The following is a 23,148-nucleotide window of genomic DNA, read 5'->3' as shown; positions in this document are numbered from 1 at the left end:
ACTGCCGCCTCATCACTTCTCTGGTGGGAAGTGGTGGCTTCCTCTTGGGGGAGGAGCAAGTTGCTGTCCTCCCTTCCTCTGCTTCCCAAGGGCGAGTTTCTCCAGGTCAGTGAGGGGCCTCCTGGGGAGCTTCCTTCCTTCCCAGTGTTCACTGGGAGCTCCAGAGGCTTAAGAACCAAAAAGGTATGGACTCAGGCCCCGGTTCCCTTACTGCCGCTGTTTAACCTCAGCGAGTCCCTTAGACCTGCAGTGTATGGTTTTCTGTTCAGCACTGGTGGAGAACTCTCCATCATCCAGGGTGGCATTAAGAGCGAGAATGGAGTCTTCAAACCTAGGGCTCTGGGGTTTCTGAACACTCGTGTGCAAGCCACCGTGTAAGGAGTCCCTTACAGATGGGGGTTGTGAGCAGACGCCTCCCCCACCCCCCACTGGCTTATCACTCTGGCCTTGGCTGCTCTCTGACTGCCTCAGTGGAGAGGCCTTAGCTGCATCATGATTAAAACCATTCCCTTATTCAGCAAGGGTTTCCCAAGTGGCTCAGTGGTAAAGAATCTACCTGCCAATGCAGGAGACTCAAGAGACTAGAGTTTGATCCCTGGGTTGGGAAGATCTCTTGAAGGAGGAAATGGCAACCCACTCCAGTATTCTTGCCTGGAGAATCCCCATGAACAGAGGAGCCTGGCAGGCTACATTTCATGGAGTTGCAAAGAGTTAGACACGACTGAGAACCGAGCAGGCACACTTATGCACTTATTCAGCAAGCCCCACTTATTCATTCATTCATTCTCCCATTTCTGAGAACCTGCCCTGTCCCACGGAGAAGGCAATGGCAACCCACTCCAGTACTCTTGCCTGGAAACTCCCATGGACGGAGGAGCCTGGTAGGCTGCAGTCCATGGGGTTGCACAGAGTCGGACACGACTGAAGTGACTTAGCAGCAGCAGCAGCCCTGTCCTAGGCCTTGCTCTTGGCTCTAGGAAGCACAGCCAGGAATAGAACAGAGCAGGGCTGACCCTCCACTTCCAGCTTGAAGCTGGGGAGGGACCTTAACCGAGCAATCACCTAAGCAAAGTTTCAAGATCTCCTGTGTTGAGCTCCTGAGAGGAGAGGTGACAGAGAGGCCCAGCTCTGGGTGAGGCTCAACGGGGTTCAGAATCAAAAGGCAGCCCTTGCCTTTAGGAAGTGTGGGCGCCAGCTGCAGAATATCTGCACTCTAGGCTCTGTGACCATCAGAGGCAATCATACTGCAAGATTGAAGTCAATGTTTAAAAAAGGAACATCATTTCTTAGGAAGCCCTTAGTAGCCCTGTATACAATCTTGTGTTTAGTCACTTAACCATGGCTCAGGATCAGAGGCCACCTGGGTGTGTGCCCCTTGAGTGCAGGCACCTCATCCACCTTCCTGGCCCTTGTATGAGAGGCAGTGTCACCCCAGGCGCTGGCATGGCCACCTGGAGACTGCTTCTTGCCCATGCCCTTCAGTAACCCCAGGGACACCTGAGCCCGATGTGGCTGAGATGAGGCGGTGTGCACAGCTCCTTCATGTTGGGAAAACACATGTGGTTTCCAGCATGCTGCCTCCAGTTCCTGGAACCAGAGTGTTTACTTGATGTGATTCACAGCAAAAAAGCTTTACTGACTTCAGAACCTTTCAGCCTCCAAACTATCACTTAGGAAGATACTGGAACTTTTATCTGGTGGATCAAGAGTGGATTACCCGGGATGTCACAGAGTTATTGCTTAGTCGCTCAGTCATGTTTGACTCTTTGTGACTCCATGGGCTGCAGCACGCCAGGCTCCTCTGTCCTCCACTATCTCCCGGAGTTTGCTCAAACTCATGTCCATTGAGTTGGTGATGCTCTCCAACCATCTCATCCCACCAGGCTCCTCTGTCCATAGGATTCCCCAGGCAAGAATACTGGAGTGGGTTGCCATTTCCTTTTCTGGGGGACCTTTGAGACCCAACAATCAAACCTGTGTCTGCTGCATTGGCAGGCAGATTCTTTACCACTGAGGCACCTGGGAAGCTCCTGTATCACAGAGATGGAAAGCTAAATTGTGTTGGGCAGGGAGGGAAAGTGCTGTCCATTTCAAGTCACCATTTTTAGAACTGAACACTTGCTTTTTGAGATTTGGGTACCTTAATTCCACCAGGGAAACTGTCCTCTATTTGGTTAAGTTCTAGGGCTGCTGGAGGCCCATGGAGCCCTGGGAGCCTTACTACAGCCCTGTGGGCCATGCTGAGTGAGCTCAGGTGGGTACGTCATGTGTGAAGCCACACCTCGGCCTCCCTCTTGGTGGTGAAGGGGCATCTGGAACTCTGTCTGATTTAGTAGATGAGCCTCAGGTGGGTGGGCCTTGGTTCCACAGTCCATCCTTTATGGATAGTTTGTGCTCAGCTCTCTCCTGGCTTGGCAGTGAAGTGAGAGGCTTTGGGGAATTCTAGAAATCTCCAGTGGCTGCTTCTAGCAATAGTGATGGGTAGAGAGTATTAATGAGGGCCTACCACGTGCCATGCACTGGGAGGGTCTCTGCCTCCCCTTCTCTGTGCCTTAGCTGCCTACTCAAACTGTCCCTGATGCACCTAGAACAACCTCTCAGAACACAGGCCCGGTTCCGAAGTCCTCAGAGGGCCTCCCAAGGCGGCTCGCTGAGTGTGAGGAGCTGGGAGCTTACCAGTCCCCGTTATCAGTTCCATCTTCTGAGCAGAGCTTTTCTCCGTGCAGGTGCTCAGAAGGGAAAAATCAGTGAGCATCTGAGGTTCCAGGGTGGAATTTTTCAATCAACTGAACATTGTTCTTGGCAAGGAATGATTGAAAACAAACAGCCATTATGGGTTACGTTTTTAGACCAGTTAGAAACAGAGGCTTCACCACAATGGTATTCTTTGATCATCCTGATGGTTTCTTGGTCTTTTTCCCAGTTATCTCTCGCGTACTGAGTAACTGAGGAGGATACCTATTAGGCTCAGCATCAATTAAGTATCTGTCGAAATGTCTGTTTGGAGCCTGGCGGTCAGAGAGAAGAGGAAAGGTGTTCCCAGAGGGGGCTTCTCCAGGCTGAGACAGAGCTTACGAGGTCTAGACAGTTATGAGATACACGGGACTCAAGAAAGAAGGGAAGAAAGCAAAACATGTGTTTTGGGTTCTGCGTGCTTCTCTTCTGTATTTGTATAGCTGAGAAAGCTTTAGTTTAAAATAAGTGGTATTTGGCAAGAAGTGTTACTGCCTGCTGACAAATTGATTGTGCTGTTTTACTGAGATAAAAATGAAAATGCAGGAGGCATTTTGCTTTTTTTTTCCCCCCTCTTGATGATTAAAAGTGTCTACTTGGCTCCATGCAGAGATGGCCCTTGAAGATTTATAGGAGACACCTGCCTGGCATCCATCACCAGCCTGCAGGCTGGCAGAAGCAACTACCTTGCACCATGTTTAAGACCCCAGGTCCTGGGAGGGACTGTTGAAAAGGCTCGACCGGGAGGGAGTCTCTGTGCCAGACCTGGGTGGGACCCTAGGGTGAGGGTCTTTGAATTAAATCAAGAACTTCCACTCTTTGTTCATACTGAGCAAGAGCCTTAGAGCGGCTGAATGGCTCAGCAAGCCCTGTGGTGATGAATACAATCAGACCTTCTCCTACCTGGTCCTCAGTGTCCCCATCTAAGCAGTGAGTGTGTCACACTGGCTTTCCTTCAGGTTTGCCACAGGGCCCATGTCCCTGCTCCCTCCAGCACGCCCTTTCTCTGCTCTGACATGATTGTGTCATGAAGAAGGGCAATGCCAGTGTTGGGAAGAGCCTCGCTTTCCCTAGTGGCAGATCCATTCATTAACTTGACCCAGCCGGGGAGAAATTAGAATGTAGCCAAAGGCTAGCAAATTGATGAAATAGGTCATTCATTCAATCACTCATCAAATGTTACTGAGTGCCAGGCTCTGAGTGGGGAGCTGGGCGTCCAGGGAACAAGGCAACCTGAGCCCTGCCCACTCCAGCTGTGGTCCAGCCCTGTTTGAACTCCTGTCCTCTTGGCTTAGGGCTTCCCTGGTGGCTCAGTTGGTAAAGAATCTGCCTGCAATGCAGGAGACATGGGTTTGATCCCTGGGTTAGGAAGATCTCCTGGAGGAGGAAATGGCAACCCACTCCAGTATTCTTGCCTGGAAAATCCCATGGACGGAGAAGCCTGGTGGGCTATAGTCCACAAGAGTTGAACATGACTTAGTGACTAAACTATCACCACCTCTTGGCTTAAGGACTTGCCTCGATGTAGGTCCGAGCACAGGAATGTGCTGTGAAGTGCAATGCCAACAGCCTATTAAAAGCCAAGCATTTACTTCTGAACACTCAGGACTCTAAGGTTTCTACCTTCAAGGAGCGAGGGATTTGTTTTGACAAAGGAAGTGTAAACAGGATCCTAGTGAATAATATTTCTCATGGCTGCGGCTGCTTTAATCAATTGTATATTTATTGGTGACCTCATAAGTGTCTAGACTGTCCCTGGCTCTGCTGGAGATGCAGAGAATTTACAGCTCAGCTGGGGATGGTGGGGGCAGTGAGGAGGTCAACTCTGAGGACCACAGCCCGAGGAACGAGACAGCATGCATGTCGCTTGATCACAGGTGTGGGGCCAGCATGAGACTGAAGGAGCTCCAGGGAGGGGGCATTCTGGAGGGTGAGGGGAGAGAAGGGTATTCCAGATTGTTCTCCTGTGCTGGACCGGCCGGTGATGCATAGCTGTCCAACTGACAGCCAGCCCCTGACCTGCCCTGGTTTCCCCAGGCCTTGGTCTCTAGAAGCTGGAGCCCCGGATTGAGTATGCAGAGCAGCCCTGGGCCCGTGGGAATGGAGATGACCAATAGATCACGGTGCATACAGCTTAGGGGGTGCCCCCTTTCCCTTGTGAGCTCCCAGAACCTGCCAAATAGTGCCCTTGTTGTGGGGCACCGGTGTGGGCCATTCACCTCTCGAGGTTCCAGTCCTTTGCCAGCTGATGCCATGGATCCCTAGAAGCTAAGAGATGGAGAACAGTTGTTCTGTTTTCAGGGAGAGTTGAGTTCAGATCTCATCCCCACCTCTTGCTAGCTCTGGGACCTTATGCTAACTCCTCAGTGCTTCATTTTTGACATCTGAAATAAAGGCTGATAGTAGCATCTATTTCCTAGGGCTGTTAGGAGGCTTGCAAGAGAAAAGCACCTGCAGTGAGTCTCTTGGTGCTTGGTATACAGCAGGTGCCCCATTCTTGTTAATTGCTACCCTTCAGTTATTATTATGACGCATCCGGTGGCGAAGTGGGGAGGTCACTGTCTAACCCAAAAGTCATCTCTTTCTGAAAACCAGCTTAGCTGCACTCTATGAAAATTCATGTCTAAAATCCCGACTCCACCCTGGGCTGTAACTCAGCTAAGAGACATCTGAATTGAGACTCTGCCTTTCTGTGTTGCTTTCTGCTGAAGCAGTACACCTCTCTCCTGTTTCTCTTCTATAATGTGGGTACCAGGTGAACTCTATGTGCCTGCGAATATGTGCATCTCTTCCCAACCTAGCCCCTCTGGGGTCTGGGGCTGAGCTAAGCAAAGGTGACTTGAGGGGAAGAGTTGACATGGCTGCACATTTAGTTATTAAAGACCTGGATTGGGTACCAGTGGGCTGAGCCCTCCACAGGCTGTTTCTTGGGGAAACAGAGTTTGGGTGTGTCGCACGGCTGGTCTTGTAGAAGCTGTGATGAGGCAGCTGGTGGAACTGGACTTTTATCTGAGAGAGGCCCCCAGGAGCACAGAATAAACCACTAGCAAACATTTGCCCTCCCTGTCCCAGAAATGACAAACCTGGACAGTGTATTAAAAAGCAGAGATATCGCTTTGCCTACAAAGGTCCTTAGAGTCAAAGCTATGGTTTTACCAGGAGTCATGTACAGATGTGAGAGTTGGACCATAAAGAAGGCTAAGCACCAAGGAATTGATGCCTTCGAACTGTGATACTGGAGAAGACTCTTGAGAGTCCCTTGGACAGCAAGGAGATCAAACCAGTCAATCCTAAAGGAAATCAACCCTGAATATTCATTGGAAGAACTGTTGCTGAAGCTGAAGCTCCAATGCTTTGGCCACCTGATGTGAAGAACTGACTCATTGGAAAAGACCCTGATGCTGGGAAAGATTGAGGGCAGGAGGAGAAGAGGACAACAGAGGATGAGATGGTTAGATAGCATCACTGACTCAATGGACATGAATTTGAACAAATTCCAGGAGATAGTGGAAAACAGAGGAGCCTGGCATGCTGTGGTCCATGGTGTCACAAAGAGTCCGACATGACTTAGCGACTGAACACAACAATCCCAGGAATAAGGACAAACAGGCAGATATTAGAGAAAGACAGGTTTGGTCACCAAATAAGAATGACCCTTAACACAGTACTGGTAAAGAGTACGGGACACCTTGTAGGTGAAGTGCTTCCTGTAACCAGAAGTACACAAGCTGATGTTGGCTAAGCCCCTGATGGGGATCGTATGGAGAGGATGTGGGGTGTCTTTGGACCCTGAGACATCAGGACTTTGGAGAGACCATCAGTTGCCTCTACCTTCCCAGGCATTTGCTTCTCAGGCCACTTTCAGCTGGCACAGCTGTGCGCCTCGTTGGGCCTTGGCCACGGGCCCAGGAAGAAGCAGGGCCACCTCTGCCTGGAGGCTACTGTTTGCCTTGGCTCCTGCCTGCCCAGCCGCTTCCTGGCCCTGCCCTCCTGCGGCTTTTGCTTCATTAGCTCATCGCTCCAGGTAAAGCCAGACCCTGGGGCCCTGGATGGCACAATGGGCACAGCCTCTGAGGCTTCAGAGCCCCATGCCTCCCTGCTGTCCTCCTGGCAGGCTAGAGTAGCCCACAGTAAAGGTGAGTCAGGCATGGTCATTCAGGCTCAAACAGGAAAAGCTCTCAGGATAGACTGAGGCACAGGGGTAGCGGGTGTCATAGCTTTGGGACCCTGAAGCAAACTGGCAGGGCTGAGATGGCAGCTGGGGACCCTAGCCCCCGGAACATCACTGTTCCCTGCCTTCGGGAAATGCTGCCATTTAACTCCTGCCCGCTCTGGGCACAGTGCAAAGGCGGCGGCCAGGTGGGCTCAAAGACCTCAACAGCCATGAACTCTGCGTGGGACTCTGATGCAGGAAAAAGTCCTCTTGGATGTCTGCATCATCACCACTCCCGCCCCGCCAGGCACCTGCTTGTGGACCACCAAGCTGGAAGGCGGGGACATTTACGCTCTCCTAGTTTATCAGCTTGATTTTGTAAAAGGGGAAACTGAGGTCCAGAGAGCAGACTGATGGGTCTGGAATCATACAGGCATCAGAGGAGAAGCCAGAGGCAGAGTCTGGTCCCCTGGTCCCCTGGCCCCAGCCCCATGGGTCCGACTGAGCACTCCTGGGGGTGCCGTGGGCCCACCACAGCTGTGGCAGATGGCCTGGCCCAGCCAGGGCACTCAGAGCCCTCCACACCTCACGGTTCTTCTGTTAATCTTAGATGGAAGTCCTGCTAGGAAGAGCTCTTCATCATCTAGTCTTTTCGGGGAGACCTGCATTTCTGGCAGATTAACCACTCGTGGTGGGAGGGGGTCGAGGGAGTGTGGGCCCAGGGATTTTTACTCCCTAGCTTGGAGGAGGCTTATGGCCTCCACTACACATAGTTCATCTGTTTCATTTTACAGTCATTTGTCTTATGTATACACCTGTGCTCTTGCTTGGCCAGGCACTGTTCCAGTTACTGGGGATCAAATGATGAACTAGTCCTTGGAAACTCCTGGGGAGCTTTAAAAACTAGTGACGCCATCTCCAGAGATTTGCTCCAGTTGACCTGGGTGTGGCCTGTGTACTTCAATTTCTAAAGTCGCCTGTATCCACATGGAAATTTCTCTTCCAGGAGGAGAAAAGCTTGTAGAAGGGATGTGGCTCTAAGAGGATGGTTGTGAGCAGAACGCAAGTGAAGGCGGGCCCCAGTCAGCAGGCACAGAGCAGCATCCACGCTCCGCCAGGCTTTCCCAGGTGCTGCACCCCAGCGGGCATGGCCTGGCTCCCAGGAGGCTCTGTTGCTGGCCTGGCACGGTTCTGAGCACCCACGTGGAGCCCAGACCCTGTACCCTAAGGCGGACGTCTAGGGGTCACATCTCCTTTGCTTGCCAGGGACTTCCTAATCTCAGGCCATACAGCCATGTTTTTCGAAAACTTGTTTTATCCTCATTTGTAAATATTTAAAATCTAAAGAAATAGAAATAGCCACAGGTCACATACATCAGTTGTCTCCTTTGTGCGGGGTGCTTTTAGGAGCCTCCACTGCTGATGAACCAAATGCCCTTTCTGCTGATGCCGGGTGGTTGGCATGCTTTTCCCTAGAGGCAGTCTCACAGTCACAGAGTGGGGAGCTTTCAGCCTGGGAGAGGGCCCAGGGTCCAGTGTTTCAGGCTACTGATTTAGAGATGGCCAGGTTTTCCCTGGTGGCTCAGCTGTTAAAGAATCCCTGTGTGTGCTTAGTTGCTCAGTTATGTCCAACTGTTTGCGACCCCATGGACTGTAGCCTGCCAGGCTTTTCTGTCCATGGGGATTTTCCAGGCAAGAATACTAGAGTGGGTTGCCATGCCTTCCTCCAGGAGATCTTCCCAACCCAGGGATTGAACCCAGGCCTCCCACACTACAAGCAGAGTCTTTACTGTCTGAGCCACCAGATGGTAAAGAATCTGCCTGCAATGCAGGAGACCTGGGTTTGATCTCTAGGTCAGGAAGATCCCCTGGAGAAGGGAAAGGCTACTCACTCCAGTATTCTTGCCTGCAGAATTCCATGGACAGAGGAGCCTGGCTGGCTACAGTCCATGGCGTTGCAAGAGCTGGACACAAGTGAACAACTAACACTTTCAGCTTTTCAGGAAGAAAGCCAAGCGTGGACCCCAGGTCCCAAGTCTGTCCCCAGCTCTTCCCCCATGCCGGGCATCCCAGCCACAGCCACACAGTGTCTGTGCCTCCCTGGCCATTCCCCAGGCCCACCTCCGCCACTCTACCGCTCCACTGTTGCTGCTGCTGCCAAGTCGCTTCAGTCGTGTCCGACTCTGCGCGACCCCAGAGACGGCAGCCCACCAGGCTCCCCCGTCCCTGGGATTCTCCAGGCAAGAACACTGGAGTGGGCTGCCATTTCCTTCTCCAATGCATGAAAGTGAAAAGCGAAAGTGAAGTCACTTAGTCGTGTCCGACTCTTCTCGACCCCATGGACTGCAGCCTACCAGGCTCCTCCGTCCATGGGATTTTCCAGGCAAGAGTACTGGAGTGGGGTGCCATTGCCTTCTCCTACTGCTCCACTTACCCACCCAGTTCTTCCTCTCATTCTCATTTCAAGGAAGTATCTGAACTCTCTGCTTTTCTTGGCTTCGAGGATAAGGGAGGGTCACTGCGGGACTCTAGGGCCCCACCGTTACCCAGAGGGCCCTGCAGTGACAGAGTCGGCTTGGCGTCCTGTTCAGCTCAGCCCTCAGCCCTTTCCCAGGCTCTAGGTTCCTCCTGGGCTTTGACAGCAGCCAGTGGATTCAGAGCAGAGGTGGGGCTGGTTGGGCTGCCGCACTGGGGCCCCGCAAAAACACACTTCAGCCCCCTCCCACTCCTCTTTCTTTCACAAATCCTCAGAGCAGACCCTCCTTTCCTCCCCCTTCCCCCACCCCATATTCCCTCCCTTCCCCCACCTGGCAGCCCAGACCCCAAACACCCCACTCAGTGGTGGGTTTCATGTGTGACTTTTCCGGGTGTCGCTAACCTTTGTAAGGCTCAGGCTTAATAGTTTTGGTCCTCCAGAGACATGTGACAAGTACAAGACATTCAGTAGAACTCGAAACCAAAACGAGGGTGACAGAAAGTGCAGGAAGACGGGGCTGGGTTTGGGTGTGTTTGTGTAATGTGCCATATGTCATTTTTTTATTCACATAAAAACATCTTTCTTGAAGCAATAGGAACCCACTCGGCTGTTGCTAACCAAATACCAAATGTTTCCTTTTTCCTCTCCTGCTTCTTCCAAGAGGCGGGCTGTGAAGAACTGCCGTTATCCGTGATGCTATCTTGCCTTTCAAACGTCAGACAGCCTTTTCCTCAGAGCAAACGCCCGATTGTTTTCCCAGCGTTGGCAGGAATTTTTGAAAGAAAGCTGTTTATCATCTTAGACCTGGAGGGAGGGGCTCGAGGCCTCCGTCTGATCCAGTCTCCTCCAGTCTGTTTTCCTCAATTGCCTTGGGACCTACTGGGACCCTTGCCCCCAACAAGAAAAAAAACAGAACAATAAAACCTGGTATTTCAGTAAAATGGTGTTTAATAAAATGAAAGGAAACAAAAAGAAAGGAACAAAACCTCCAGTTGATAGAGAGATGGCTCCAGGAGTTACTTTTGGACGCCCCCCTACCCTGACTCCCCTCCATGTGCAATAAACATGTGGTTTCATTTCCAAGGGCTCCGGTGTTAGCATTTCCATTTCCTCAGGAAGCCCTGTTGCTCTTACTTCTGAAATGGAACGTGCATTTTCTTTGGCCCAAGTTCAAGGAGTGCCTGGGGAGACAACGAACACAATCCCAAGCTGGTTTCGGGGTTGACGCCTCCTCGCACCCCAGCTTCTCCTCGCTCCCCATCCGCTGGGGACTGAGACTGCGTCGGGAGGGAGGGACGGCGGCCTCCCTTGCTTGGGTCTGTAGCCACGAGGGGAGCCATGCAGTCCCACAGCCTGAGTTCTGGCTTTCAGTTGGGAAAATCTGGTGACCCTCCAAGCATCCACATACCACAGGCTCTTAATTAAGAAAGTATGTTCCCATCTCATGTCACTCGAAAAGAATGAAAACAGTGACAGCATTTATTTATCTTCACTATCAATATCATTCCTGTTTCTAAATCCACTGGGGGTCATGAGTCTTGCACGAATTGATTGTGGGTTGTGAGATTTTAACGCCATCCATGTGCTGAGAGGACACGTGTGGCTTCTCTCTGAGAGAGAGGCTTGGAGGAGGGGGAGAAGGGCCGCAAAGCCCTGGCCCCTGCCTTTCCCGGGGCTCAGCAACGTCAAGAGGAGTGGCTGGGTTTGCCATCTCTGGTGCTAATGCAGAGCCAGCCCCGCTTTCACTGGCTACATCCCACTTCCTTTCTGACTCTCCCGAGTCTTCTAGAGGAGAGGTGATATCCGAATGGCTACCATTTGCATTGTTGTTGTTTAGTCGCTAAGTCATGTCCAACTCTTTTGTGACCCTATGGAGTATAGGCCTCCAGGCCCCTCTCTCCATGGGATTCCCAGGCAAGAATACTGGAGTGGGTTGTCGTTTCCTTCTCCAGGGGATCTTCCTGACCCAGGGATCGAACCCATGTCTCCTGCATTAGCATGCAGATTCTTTACCACTGAGCCCCTTGGGAAGGCCTACTGTTTGTGTAGGGCCTGCGATATGCTGAGAGTGGCCTGGACGCTCATGTGTGTTGTTGATCCTCTGACTGCCGTGTGGTGCTCTGACTGCCCGTGTGATGCAAGAGGTGCTGGGTCTCAGGTTCGGGGACGTGCCCAAGACAGGATAACACCTTAGTCCATTTGGGCTGCTACAGCAGAATGCCACAGCCTGGGTGGATTATAAACAGCAGGGTTTTGTTTATTGTGGGGTTTTTGCGGGGAGGGCGTGAGGCTTGAAGGATCTTAATTCCCAGACCAGGGACTGAACCTGGGCCCTTGGCAGTAAAAGCATGGAGTCCTAACCCCTGGATCACCAGGGAATTCCCATAAACAACAGTTTATTTCTCACAGTTCTGGAGGCTGGAAGTTCAGGTGCCAGTTCATAAACGACATCTTCTTGCTGTGTCCTCACAGGGAAGACACGGTGAGGGAGCTCTCCGGGGCCTCCTCTAAAAGGACACGAATCCCATTCATGAGGGCTCCACCCTCACGACCTAGTCACCTCCCAGGTCTCACCTTCTAACACTATCACACTGGGCATTAGGTTTCTTCGTATTAATAGGGGGAAGGGACACATTTAGTCCCTGGAGAAGGAAATGGCTACCCACTCCAGTATTCTTGCCTGGAGAATTCCATGGACAAGAGGAGCCTGGTGGGCTATAGTCCATGGGGTCTCAAAGAGTCAGACATGACTGAGCAACTAAAACACCGCCACCACATGTCATCTCTAGCCGGTGTCCTTCATAGTGGGCCTGAGGTGTGGGTACCATCAGTGGCTTACTGTGAGAACAGGCTGGGGGACTCAAGGGCCTCTGAGCAAACACCACACATCCCAGAGTGGCGGTGAGGATGGGGCCTCTTGTCTTGGTGTGCCCTCTGTTGGGTGATAACTTGGTAAGGGTCATGCCCGACTTTTGAGGTAGGCTTGGCTCTGCCTAAAACCTTCAGGACATGTGTGTTGCAAATCTGTATGCATGTGTTGGCATGCCTGCACATGTGTTCTCAGACAGTGACCTTCATCACCAAATAAATTTACCTGCTGAACCCCTCAGTTAACACTGTGCTGACTTGTGTCTCTTTGTGTCTCACCTCTATCCCCAAGCAACCTATTACTTCCTGTCCATTTTCTTTTTCCTTTCTTCTTCTTTTTTTTTTTTTTTGGTGGAGGGTAGGGCTGTGCTGCCTGGCATGTGGAAACTTATTTCCCCAACCAGGGATTGAACCTGTGCCCCTTGCATTGGAAGTTTGGGGTTTTTACCACACTGGACTGCCAGGGAAGAACCTATCCATTTTCTTTAAGCCATTCGCTCTCTTTTTTTTAAATGGAAGCATAATTGATTTATAATATTGTGTTAGTTTCAGGTATACAACAAAGTGATTCAGTTATATATATTTTCAGATTATATTATATTCCACGGGCTTCCCTTGGAAATGAACAGAGATCATTCTGTCGTTTTTGAGATTGTACCCAAGTACTGCTTTTCGGACTCTTTTGTTGACTGTGAGGGCTACTCCATTTCTTCTAAGGGATTCTTGCCCACAGTAGTCGATATAACGGTCATCCTAACTAAATTCACCCATTTCTGCCCATTTTAGTTCACTGATTCCCAAAACGTTGATGTTCACTCTTACCACTCCTGTGTGACCACTTCCAATTTACCTTGATTCATGGACCGAACATTCCAGGTTGCTATGCAATATTGTTCTTTACAGCATCAGACTTGACTTTCACCACCAGACAGATCCACAGCTGGGCATTGTTTCCACTTTGACTCAGGCTCTTCATTCCTTCTGGAGCTGTTTCTTCGTTCTTCTCCAGTAGCATATTGGGTACCTACTGACCTGGGGAGTTCATCTTTTACTGTCATATCTTTTTGCCTTTTCATACTGTTCATGACGTTCTCAAGGCAAGAATACTGAAGTGGTTTGCCATTCCCTTCTCCAGTGGACCACATTCTGTCAGAACTCTCCACCATGACCCATCTGCCTTGGGTGGCCCGATGTGGCATGGCTCATAGTTTCATTGAGTTAGACAAGGCTGTGATCCATGTGATCTGTTTGTTAGTTTTCTGTGACTGTGGTTTTCATTCAACAGTTCTATGAAGAACTACCAGACCTTTTAGAACTAACACCAAAAAAAGATGTCCTTTTCATCATGTTGCTGCTGCTGCTGCTAAGTCGCTTCAGTTGTGTCCAACTCTGTGTGACGCCATAGACAGCAGCCCACCAGGCTCCCCCATCCCTGGGATTCTCCAGGCAAGAACACTGGAGTGGGTTGCCATTTCCTTCTCCAATGCATGAAAGTGAAAAGTGAAAGTGAAGTCGCTCAGTCGTGTCCGACTCTTCGTGACCCCATGGACTGCAGCCTACCAGGCTCTTCCACCCATGGGATTTTCCAGGCAAGAGTACTGGAGTGGGTTGCCATTGCCTTCTCCCTTCATCATAGTGGACTGGAATGCAAAAGTAGGAAGTCAAGAGATTCCTGGAGTAACAGGCAAATTTGGCCTTGGAGTACAATATGAAGCAGGACAAAGGCCAGCAGGGTTTTGCCAAGAGAATGCACTGGTCATAGCAGATGCCTTCTTCCAACAACACAAGAGAAGACTGTACACATGGACATCACCAGATGGTCAATACCGAAATCAGATTAATTATATTCTTTGCAGCTGAAGATGGAGAAGCTCTATACAGTCAGCAAAAAGAAGACCAGGAGCTGACTGTGGCTCAGATCATGAACTCCTTATTGCTGAATTCAGACTTGAATTGAAGAAAGTAGGGAAAACCACTAGGCCATTCAGATATGACCTAAATCAAATCCCTTATGATTATACAGTGGAAGTGACAAATAGATTCAAGGAATTAGATCTGATAGACTGCCTGAAGAACTGTGGATGGAGGTTCATAACATTGTACAGGAGGCAGTGATCAAAACCATCCCCAACAAAAATGCAAAAAGGCAAAATTGTTGTCTGAGGAGGCCTTACAAATAGCTGAGAAAAGAAGAGAAGCTGAAGGCAAAGGAGAAAAGGAAAGATATACCCATCTGAATGCAGAGTTCCAAAGAATAGCAAGGAGAGATGAGAAAGCCTTCCTAAGTGATCAATGCAAAAAAATAGAGGAAAACAATGGAATGAAAAAGACTAGAGAGCTCTTCAAGAAAATTAGAGATATCAAGGGTGCAAAGATGGGCACAATAAAGGACAGAAACAGTATGGACCTAACAGAAGCAGAAGACATTAGGAAGAGGTGGCAAGAATACACAGACTGCTACTGCTGCTAAGTCACTTTAGTTGTGTCCGACTCTGTGTGACCCCATAGACATCAGCCCACCAGGCTCTCCTGCCCCTGGGCTTCTCCAGGCAAGAACACTGGAGTGGGTTGCCATTTCCTTCTCCAATGCATGAAAGAGAAAAAGCAAAAGTGAAGTCACTCAGTCGTGTCCGACTCTTAGCGACCCCATGGACTGCAGCCTACCAGGCTCTTCCACCCATGGGATTTTCCAGGCAAGAGCACTGGAGTGGGGCGCCATTGCCTTCTCTGAAGAACTATACAAAAAAGATCTTCATGACCCAGATAACCACAATGGTGTGATCAGTCACCTAGAGCCAGACATCCTGGAGTGTGAAGTCAAGTGGGCCTTAGGAAGCATCACTACAAACAAAGCTGGTAGAGGTGATGAAATTCCAGTTGAGCTATTTCAAATCCTGGAAGATGATGCTGTGAAAGTGCTGCACTCAATATGCCAGCAAATCTGGAAAACTCAGCAGTGGCCACAGGACTGGAAAAGATCAGTTTTCATTCCAATCCCAAAGAAAAGCAATGCCAAAGAGTGTTCAAACTACTGCACAATTGCACTCAACTCACACGCTAGCAAAGAAATGCTCAAAATTCTCCAAGTGAGGCTTCAACAGTACATGAACCGAGAACTTCCAGATGTTCAAGCTAGATTTAGAAAAGGCAAAGAAACCAGAGATCAAATTCCCAAAATCTGTTGGATCATAGAAAAAGCAAGAGAATTCCAGAAAAACATCTACTTCTGCTTCACTGACTATGCTAAAGCCTTTGACTGTGTGAATCACAACAAACTGTGGAAAATTGTTGAAGAGATGGAAATACCAGACCACCTTACCTCCCTCCTGGGAAACCTGTATGCAGGTCAAGAAGTAATAGTTAGAACCGGACATTGAACAATAGACTGTTTCAAAATTGGGAAAGGAGTACGTCAAGGCTGTACACTGTCACCCTGCTTATTTAACTTGTATGCAGAGTACATCATGCAAAATGTTGGGCTGGATGAAGCAGAAGCTGAGATCAAGAGTGCGGGGAGAAATATCAGTAACTTCAGATACACAGATGACACCATCCTTATGGCAGAAAGTAAAGAGGGACTAAAGAGCCTCTTGAAGGTAAAAGAAGAGAGTGAGAAAGCTGGCTTCAAACTCAACATTCAAAAAACTAAGATCATGGCATCCAGTTCCATCACTTCATGGCAAATACATGGGGAAACAATGGAAACAGTGAGAGACTTCATTTTCTTGGACTCCAGAATCACTGCAGATGGTGACTGCAACCATGAAATTAAAAGATGCTTGCTCCTTGGAAGTAAAAGCTATGACCAACCTAGATAGCATATTAAAAAGCAGAGACATTACTTTGCTGACAAAAGTCCATATAGCCCAAGCTATGTTTTTTTCCGTAGTCATGTATGGATGTCGGAGTTGGACCATAAAGAAAGCTGAGCACCAAAGAACTGATGCTTTTGAACTGTGGTGTTGGAGAAGACTCTTGAGAATCCCTTGAACTGCAAGGAGATCAAGAAAAGTCCTAAAAGAAATCAATCTTGAATATTCATTGGAAGGACTGATGCTGACACTGAAGCTCCAATACTTTGGCCACTTGATGTGAAGAGCTGACTCATTGGAAAAGACCCTGATGCTGGGAAAGATTGAAGGTGGGAGGAGAAGGGGACAGCCAGGATGAGATGGTTGGATGGCATCACCAACTCAATGAACATAAGTTTGAGCAAGCTCCAGGAGATGGTGAAGGACAGGGGAGCCTGGTGTGCTGCAGTCCATGGGGTCACTAAGAGTCAGACACAGCTGAGTGACTGAACCAGAACAGCAAGAACAACAACAGGCTCCCTGGTGGCTCTGTGGTACAGAGTCTGTGGTACAGGAGACACAGGAGATGCAGTATCAATCCCAGGGTCAGGACTATCCCCTGGAGGAGGAAATGGTGACCCACTCCAGTATTCTAGCCTGGTAAATCCCATGGACAGAGGAGCCTGATGGGCCATAGTCCATGCGGTCACAAAGTGTTGGGTATGACTTAGCAACTAAACCACCACCACCACCACCGTGAATCCTGCCCCCAAAATTTAGACATCTTTTGATCATACCTCCTGGGACTCAGGAACCTTCAAACAAGTTACTTAACCTCTTTAACTTCCACATCTTGGCTCTTATGAATACTGTCGAGATGAACATGGAAATTCAAATTCCTCTTTGAAATACTGATTTTAATTCTTTTGGATAAATACCCAGCAGTGGAATTGCTGGATCGTATTCATTTTTTGAGGAACCTCCATATACTTTAAGCCATTCTTGAAGGTTCCCTGCAGTGGTTGCAGACCTAGCCCTGCATCTTTGCCATAACACACCTAGCCATGCACTGTGGCTTCTCCCTGTGCCTCCTCCTAGCCTCTGGCCCTATTTCTCTGGCTTTGACCTTCTCCTTCCCCAGCACTCAGCCTCTCTCCTGTGCTTGACAATTGGCATTGCCTTTGGCAACCCCATCCCTCTTGTTCCCATGCTCCAGTGAGCCTCCCATGGGCACCACCCCTGAAAACTCACCCAAGTCAGGAGAGCTGTGTGTGTGCCCCTCAGCATTTCCCATAGCCCTGCTCTGCAGCTTTGTTCACAGCTGAGCAGTAACCAGCCCTACCTGTGATCTTTCCTTCATCCTGCCTCAGCGGGGCAGGTAAGCAAAATGCTCAGACAAACACAAAACCTGGGGGAGGGGGAGCCTCCTTTAAGGGGTGCCCTGACAGGCCCCGGTATGCATTGCCCAGAAGGGGCTCAGCCAGTGTCTATGAACTTGCTAAGAGGACAGCGGTTCTGTCTGAGGCCCCTTTGGCAGGAATTCGGCGTGCTGCAGAACGGAGCGGCACCACTGTCTTCCCTGGCCAGCCGTGGGCATGCTTGGGAGGTGTCAAGCCCTTGAAGAAACAAACGACACATGTGGTTTCCTTAAAGCCAGTTCAGTTCAGCTTCTCAACAAAGTAGGATCTCGCAACCGCACAGGCTGCGCCCTCCCTGCCCAAAGGCCGGAGCTTGAACCACAGGTGGGAATGGCTCCCAAACCAGCGACCTCTTCCGTAAACGTCTCGGACTCACTGCTCCCTCCCCATTTTTGTCCACCTTCCCATGAACTGCACTTGAATTCATTTGTGCTCATTAGAATCACTGAGGCTCCGGTGGGATGGGGAATCCATCCAGTCTCCTTGGCCTTGGCGTCCAGCTCTTTTCTGTCTGAACCCAGCCTGCCTTTCCAGCACATCCCCCGCCCCCCACCCTCCTGGGTGCTGGTGGGCCCCAGCCCTCCCTGGTGCAGTCAGCCCCTTGACCTAGGGCACTATAAGTTCAGCCTGCCTTTCCAGCACATCCCCCATCCCCCACCCTCCTGGGTGCTGGTGGGCCCCAGCCCTCCCTGGTGCAGTCTGCCCCTTGACCTAGGGCACTATAAGTTCAGAGCTTAGAATGGGCTTTCTGGACCCTCTGTCCATTACCTTCCTCTAGATATGCTTCAGTTTTCTATGTCCACCAGACCAATGCTACAACAGCCAAGGTCAAATGTCACATCACAAAGACCACACCCCTAATCGTGGTCTTAGCTGACGGCCAGCTGTTAACCCCAAGCCTGCTTCTGGCTCATTAACCCGCCAGGGGGTATAAGGTGTGTCTCCTCCCATCCACTCATCCACACCATCCACCCCCACTGGGTGTTCAGTTCAATAAGAGTGTATGAAAATTGAAGGAACCTTCTGGTATCATAAAGCAGGAAAACTTGGAAGAGAGTTTGTTGAATGAAGGAAGGACCTAAAGAATAGGCTGGAATGACTAGATGATTGGTGAATACTTTGGGGGCACGGAGCCCGATGCTCCTCACACCTTACATAACAACAGGCTCTTTCTGTCTTGGAGGGAAAGATCAATGAGTGATGTAGCCAAAAGCAGAATTTTCATATTCAGAAGAGCTGGTGTGTTTGTGTGTGTGCCTGCCTGTGTGCCCAGCATCCCAGGGCCTCCCAGTCTAAGAGAGAGATTCAGAGGCCAGAGAGATCCCTGCCCTTCTATGCTGGGAACTCCTCCCCACCAAACCCCCCTAGGACACCCTTGGGAGAAGGGCTGTGGGCATTTCTACAACATGCCCAGCTTCCACAGAAACTGACCAGGAAGGATCCACTCTGAAGATCTATCGATATCACAGAGCAACTTGTGCTTTAAACTGCAGTAGCCTCTGACTTTCCGGAAGTGACCTGCCCCTTGGACTTGCTCTTGACGCATTAAGAACTTTGATCCTCACCTCTTCCTGTCGCCTCGATCAACCCTCAGATTCCTATTCTTTGTTCTGTGGCCTCCTTCTCTGTCTCTAAAGGAACTGCAGACTTTGCCCTTCAATCTTCGTGGTGGTTGCACTTCCTCAGAGGACAGGTCCGTTTATCTTTATTTCAAGTTAAGGAAACATCCCAGTAGATGCTTGCTAATCCTCTTTCTTCCAGGCTCCCGGCACTTGGCTTTCTTGCTTGGGATCCTCTGTACAGCTGGGAGAGGCACAGTCAGAACTAAGGTGCTGACAGCTTGTGTTGGAATCACATGGTGTTTACTATGCTGTGAGTTTACAGCATCCTTGTTTCCATACTGACAGCACACGCCATATGGAGAGAGAAAACCCTGTCAGATGAACCCTTGAGGAATCACAGTGTGGTGCATGAAATCTCATAATTGCTTTCAGAGATGGGGAGGGCCTCTCGCTCGAATCGCATCAGCGATGGGGGCGCTCCCTGCCATAATTGAATAAAATGGAGTTTGACATGAGGTAATTTACTTTGTTCTGTGTTGGTGCTGGGGAAGCTCAGCTCATCGGGCAAGGACGGAAAAGTTTGTTTTCTGTCCTTGTGGGATCAGGCTGAGAGGGAGGCAGTGAGAATGCAGGCTATGTCCACAGGGCACGGTGTTAACAGGTGCAGGCCCCAGACCAGTCACCCACGGGGCGACCAGACTCCAACCCAGACTCCCTCCTGTCGCTGATGACGACCTGACATTTTATTACTGTCACTTGGGATCTTGTCTGCTCACCCAAACACACTCCACCTTTCCAACGGAATCCAAGATCCCTGAGGTCTGGGATCGTGTCCCATTCCCCCGACCCTTTACACTCACCGATCCTGCCACACACCGAGGTAGGTTAAATGTTGTTGGGGTGGCTATTCCCAAACCATCTGTGCATGGGAAGGTAGGCTGAGTGAGGCAACAATTCAAGGCTAGTTTCAGCCCCCAAACCACTTGAGGAGGGGCCCAGGGGGAGACTTGCAAGCTGTCTCATCTGTGTTCATCAGCGTATCTACTCAAGAGAGAACGGGAAGGTCGTGAGTGCCTTCTGAGTATGGTATACTGAGAACTGGTGACGTGAAAGTGTCAGTCGTGTCCGACTCTTTGCAACCCCGTGGACTGTAGCCCACCAGGCTCCTCTCTCCGTGTAATTCTGCAGGCAAGGGCACTGGAGTAGGTCGCCATTTCCTTCTCCAGGGGATCTTCCTGACCCAGGGAGGGAACTTAGGTCTCCCGCATTGCAGGCAGATTCTTTACTGTCTGAGCCACCAGGGAAGCCCCAAGAGCCAGTGGATTCCTTCAGAAACAGTTCTTACCCTCAGGCAGTTTGCCCAGGAAAGGAGAAGTGGGTGATAAAGCTCGCCAGCCCTAGTCACTTGCTCTTTCGTTTACTGTTGTTTAGTCGCTATGTCGTGTCCGACTCTTTTGTGACCCCATGTACTATGTAGCTATCCAGGCTCCTCTGTTCAGGCGAGAATACTGGAATGGGTTGCCATTTCCTTCTCCAAGGGATCTTCCTGACCCAGGAGACAAAAACCTATCACCACTGGCTTAAGCGATAGGTGGATAAGGGTGCAGGTGGAGAGCAGGCCTCAGTCAGTTGCCTTTGGGGTCTCCCATGATATTTGCAGCTCCAGGCTTCTCTTTCTTACTCAACTCTTTCTCCTGGGTTGGCGTCACTCTCCGTGGGCTCTCACTGCCTGGTGGGAAAGGCAGTTGTGTTGGCTCCTGACTGACTATTCATAAGACCTTGTCATCCCAGAGGGGTACATGTTTCTTTTCTGGAAGATCTAGCAAAATCCCTGGAAGGACTTCCAAGGCCCCGTCCCCTGAACCTATCAGTGTGTCCCTGATACAGGACTCAGATTGGCTGGGACAGAGTCATGTGCTCCTCCCTGAAACTCCCTGAAGTCATTCCCTTAGAACCATGGCATGGGCTGGAATTTTACAGACTCGGGGGAGGAGGTTCCACAAAGAAAGGGAGAATTCTTGCCTGGAGAATCCTGGGGACAGAGGAGCCTTGTGGGCTGCCGTCTATGGGGTCACACAGAGTTGGACACAACTGAAGCAACTTAGCAGCAGCAGCAGCAGCATGCTGGTCCTAGGAGGTAGGTGTGATTATCGTTCCCAGTTTACAGATGAGGAAACTGAGGGATAAAGTGTCAGGTTATCTGCCCCAGGGCACACAGGCAGTGAATAGTGAGGCAGGGATTTGAACCTGGGTTTAGCTTCAGAGCCCTTGCTCACAGCCACCAATTTCCCTACAAGTAATGGCTGTACCTCCTGTGGATAAACTCTTTGGGTATGAAAGTGAGTGGGCGTGATGGTTTTCTTCCCATCTTCTTGTGTTTCATATCACCAGGGAAACCCCCTCTAAAGGAACAGTTGTCCTGGTTCCTCCTCTGCACTTGGCAAGGATCTAGTCTTTCCTTCCTTCTGCATGGCTCTCCTGATGAGGTCTACTTCACCCTCTTCCTGGTTTCCCTACAGGGTCACCTGACTTTTCCTGGTGCAGCTGCAGAATCAAGGGGCTCATTTTCAGTGCTCTAGGGGATCCAAGGCAGGGTGTCTCAGCAAAACCTTGGAGCATCTTTCTGGCCAGAGAAAGCCTCTTGCGGAGTCGTTGCAGAAAGAGCCAGAAGGGACCCTCCCATCTTCCCTCCAACGTGCATCTTCATTTTACAGAGGAAGACTAACGCCCAGCGGTGGTAGATGTGTTGCTTGCAGTCACACAGCAGGTCTCTGGCTAGAACCCTGGTCTCCAGGCCTCTGGCTTTGAGCCTTACACTGTCTTTATTCTTCAGAATTCTCTTGGCTACTCAATAGCTGAAGACTGGTTACTGCCTGCCTCTGTGCCTCTAGCTCCTTAGCTGAAAAATGCAGGGTTTTCACAATGTGAAGGACTCTAAGACTGGGCTTTGCTTCAGTTGGGCAAATATGAGTTTTTTTTTTAACTGCATTCATTAGAATGTTTTGAATTATAAGTCATTTTAAAAGTTTTTCAAATTGTCCTAAACAATGCTCATAAATAAGCTTTTCAGATGTGGTTTGGGCTGCAGGTTGCAGGCATAGTGTGATCCAGATTCATGACTTCACCAGAGCACCTACTCATAATTTTCCCAGCTCTGACCTCCTCTCCATGTGAATGTCGTCCTCACAGCAGCTTGTTGTGCAGTATCAAGATCTCTGCAGCAGACCCTGGCCTCACACCCATGTACCCCAGCACCAGAGGAAAAGAGGCTTAGCGTGCCCAAGCAACATCTGTGGCTCATGTGGGTTTTCGTGGCTTGGGTTGCATGCTTGGCACCCTTATCCAGTGACTGTAACCAAGGAATGTGACATGCTAATCAGCCAGCTAGGGATGCAGTCATAGTGCCAGGAACTGCTAGCATGTCCACACAGAATTCAGGGCATTAAACAGGGAGTGGACTGGAGAGTAGAGGCGAGGTATTAACTGGCCCCCTTTTCTACCCTGACCTTGACCCTCTGAGTCTGCAGAGCCTGGAGATGAGTAAGGGGTCCTGAGAGTTTGCCAGTCACCTTGCTGCATCCATCTGGGATGAGGATCCAGACGCGGGTTGATGGCTCTGCCTGGCCCTCTCTGGGTCTCACCGTATTCTTCTTTTCTTTTCTCCAGACCGAGATTACTGCAGTTTATGTGACAAACAGCCAGTCGGGAGGCTGCTTTTCCGGCAGTTCTGCGAAACCAGACCTGGGCTGGAGTCCTACATTCAGTTCCTGGACTCGGTGGTAAGTCCCTGCTCCTGAGCTGGGAGCTTCTGGTCCTCTGTGATCAGCGATGGTTTTTGTCCAGGGGAAGGATAAAGACTTGTGACTTAGATGGATGAAGAATAACCTTGTCGCCAAAGAAGCTGCCAGTGCAGACTTTGAGAATGCAGACTTGTCTCCAGGTCATCACCTGCTGTGTTTGTTTGTACACTTGTTTACCATCTGCTTCTTCACTAGAATGCAAGCTCCCTGGGGCCAGGACCCTGGGCTTGCAGTTCACGCCTGCCTGGCATTATGCCTGGCCCATACAGCACTCAGTATTTGTGGGAGGAACATGTGTTGACTATTTCGAAGTGATCTGTCAGCTGCTGGCTGTGCTGTCTACTGGC

General features: G+C 50.2%; 1 protein-coding gene across 1 annotated transcript in view; it reads left to right on the top strand.

Moving 5' to 3' along the window:
* The window catches only part of GRK5 (G protein-coupled receptor kinase 5), a 232,155-nt gene that overhangs the window by 136,850 nt on the left and 72,157 nt on the right, over positions 1-23,148 (top strand). The window contains exon 3 of the mRNA XM_027528411.1: positions 22,668-22,780. Within this exon, the coding sequence (XP_027384212.1) occupies positions 22,668-22,780 (113 nt within the window). The remainder of the gene's footprint in view (positions 1-22,667; positions 22,781-23,148) is intronic.

This window comes from Bos indicus x Bos taurus, chromosome 26, assembly GCF_003369695.1.
Source record: "Bos indicus x Bos taurus breed Angus x Brahman F1 hybrid chromosome 26, Bos_hybrid_MaternalHap_v2.0, whole genome shotgun sequence".
Classification (NCBI taxonomy): Eukaryota; Metazoa; Chordata; class Mammalia; order Artiodactyla; family Bovidae; genus Bos; species Bos indicus x Bos taurus.
Note: the sequence above shows the minus strand (reverse complement) of the source record. Positions and strands in the feature narration are given on the sequence as shown.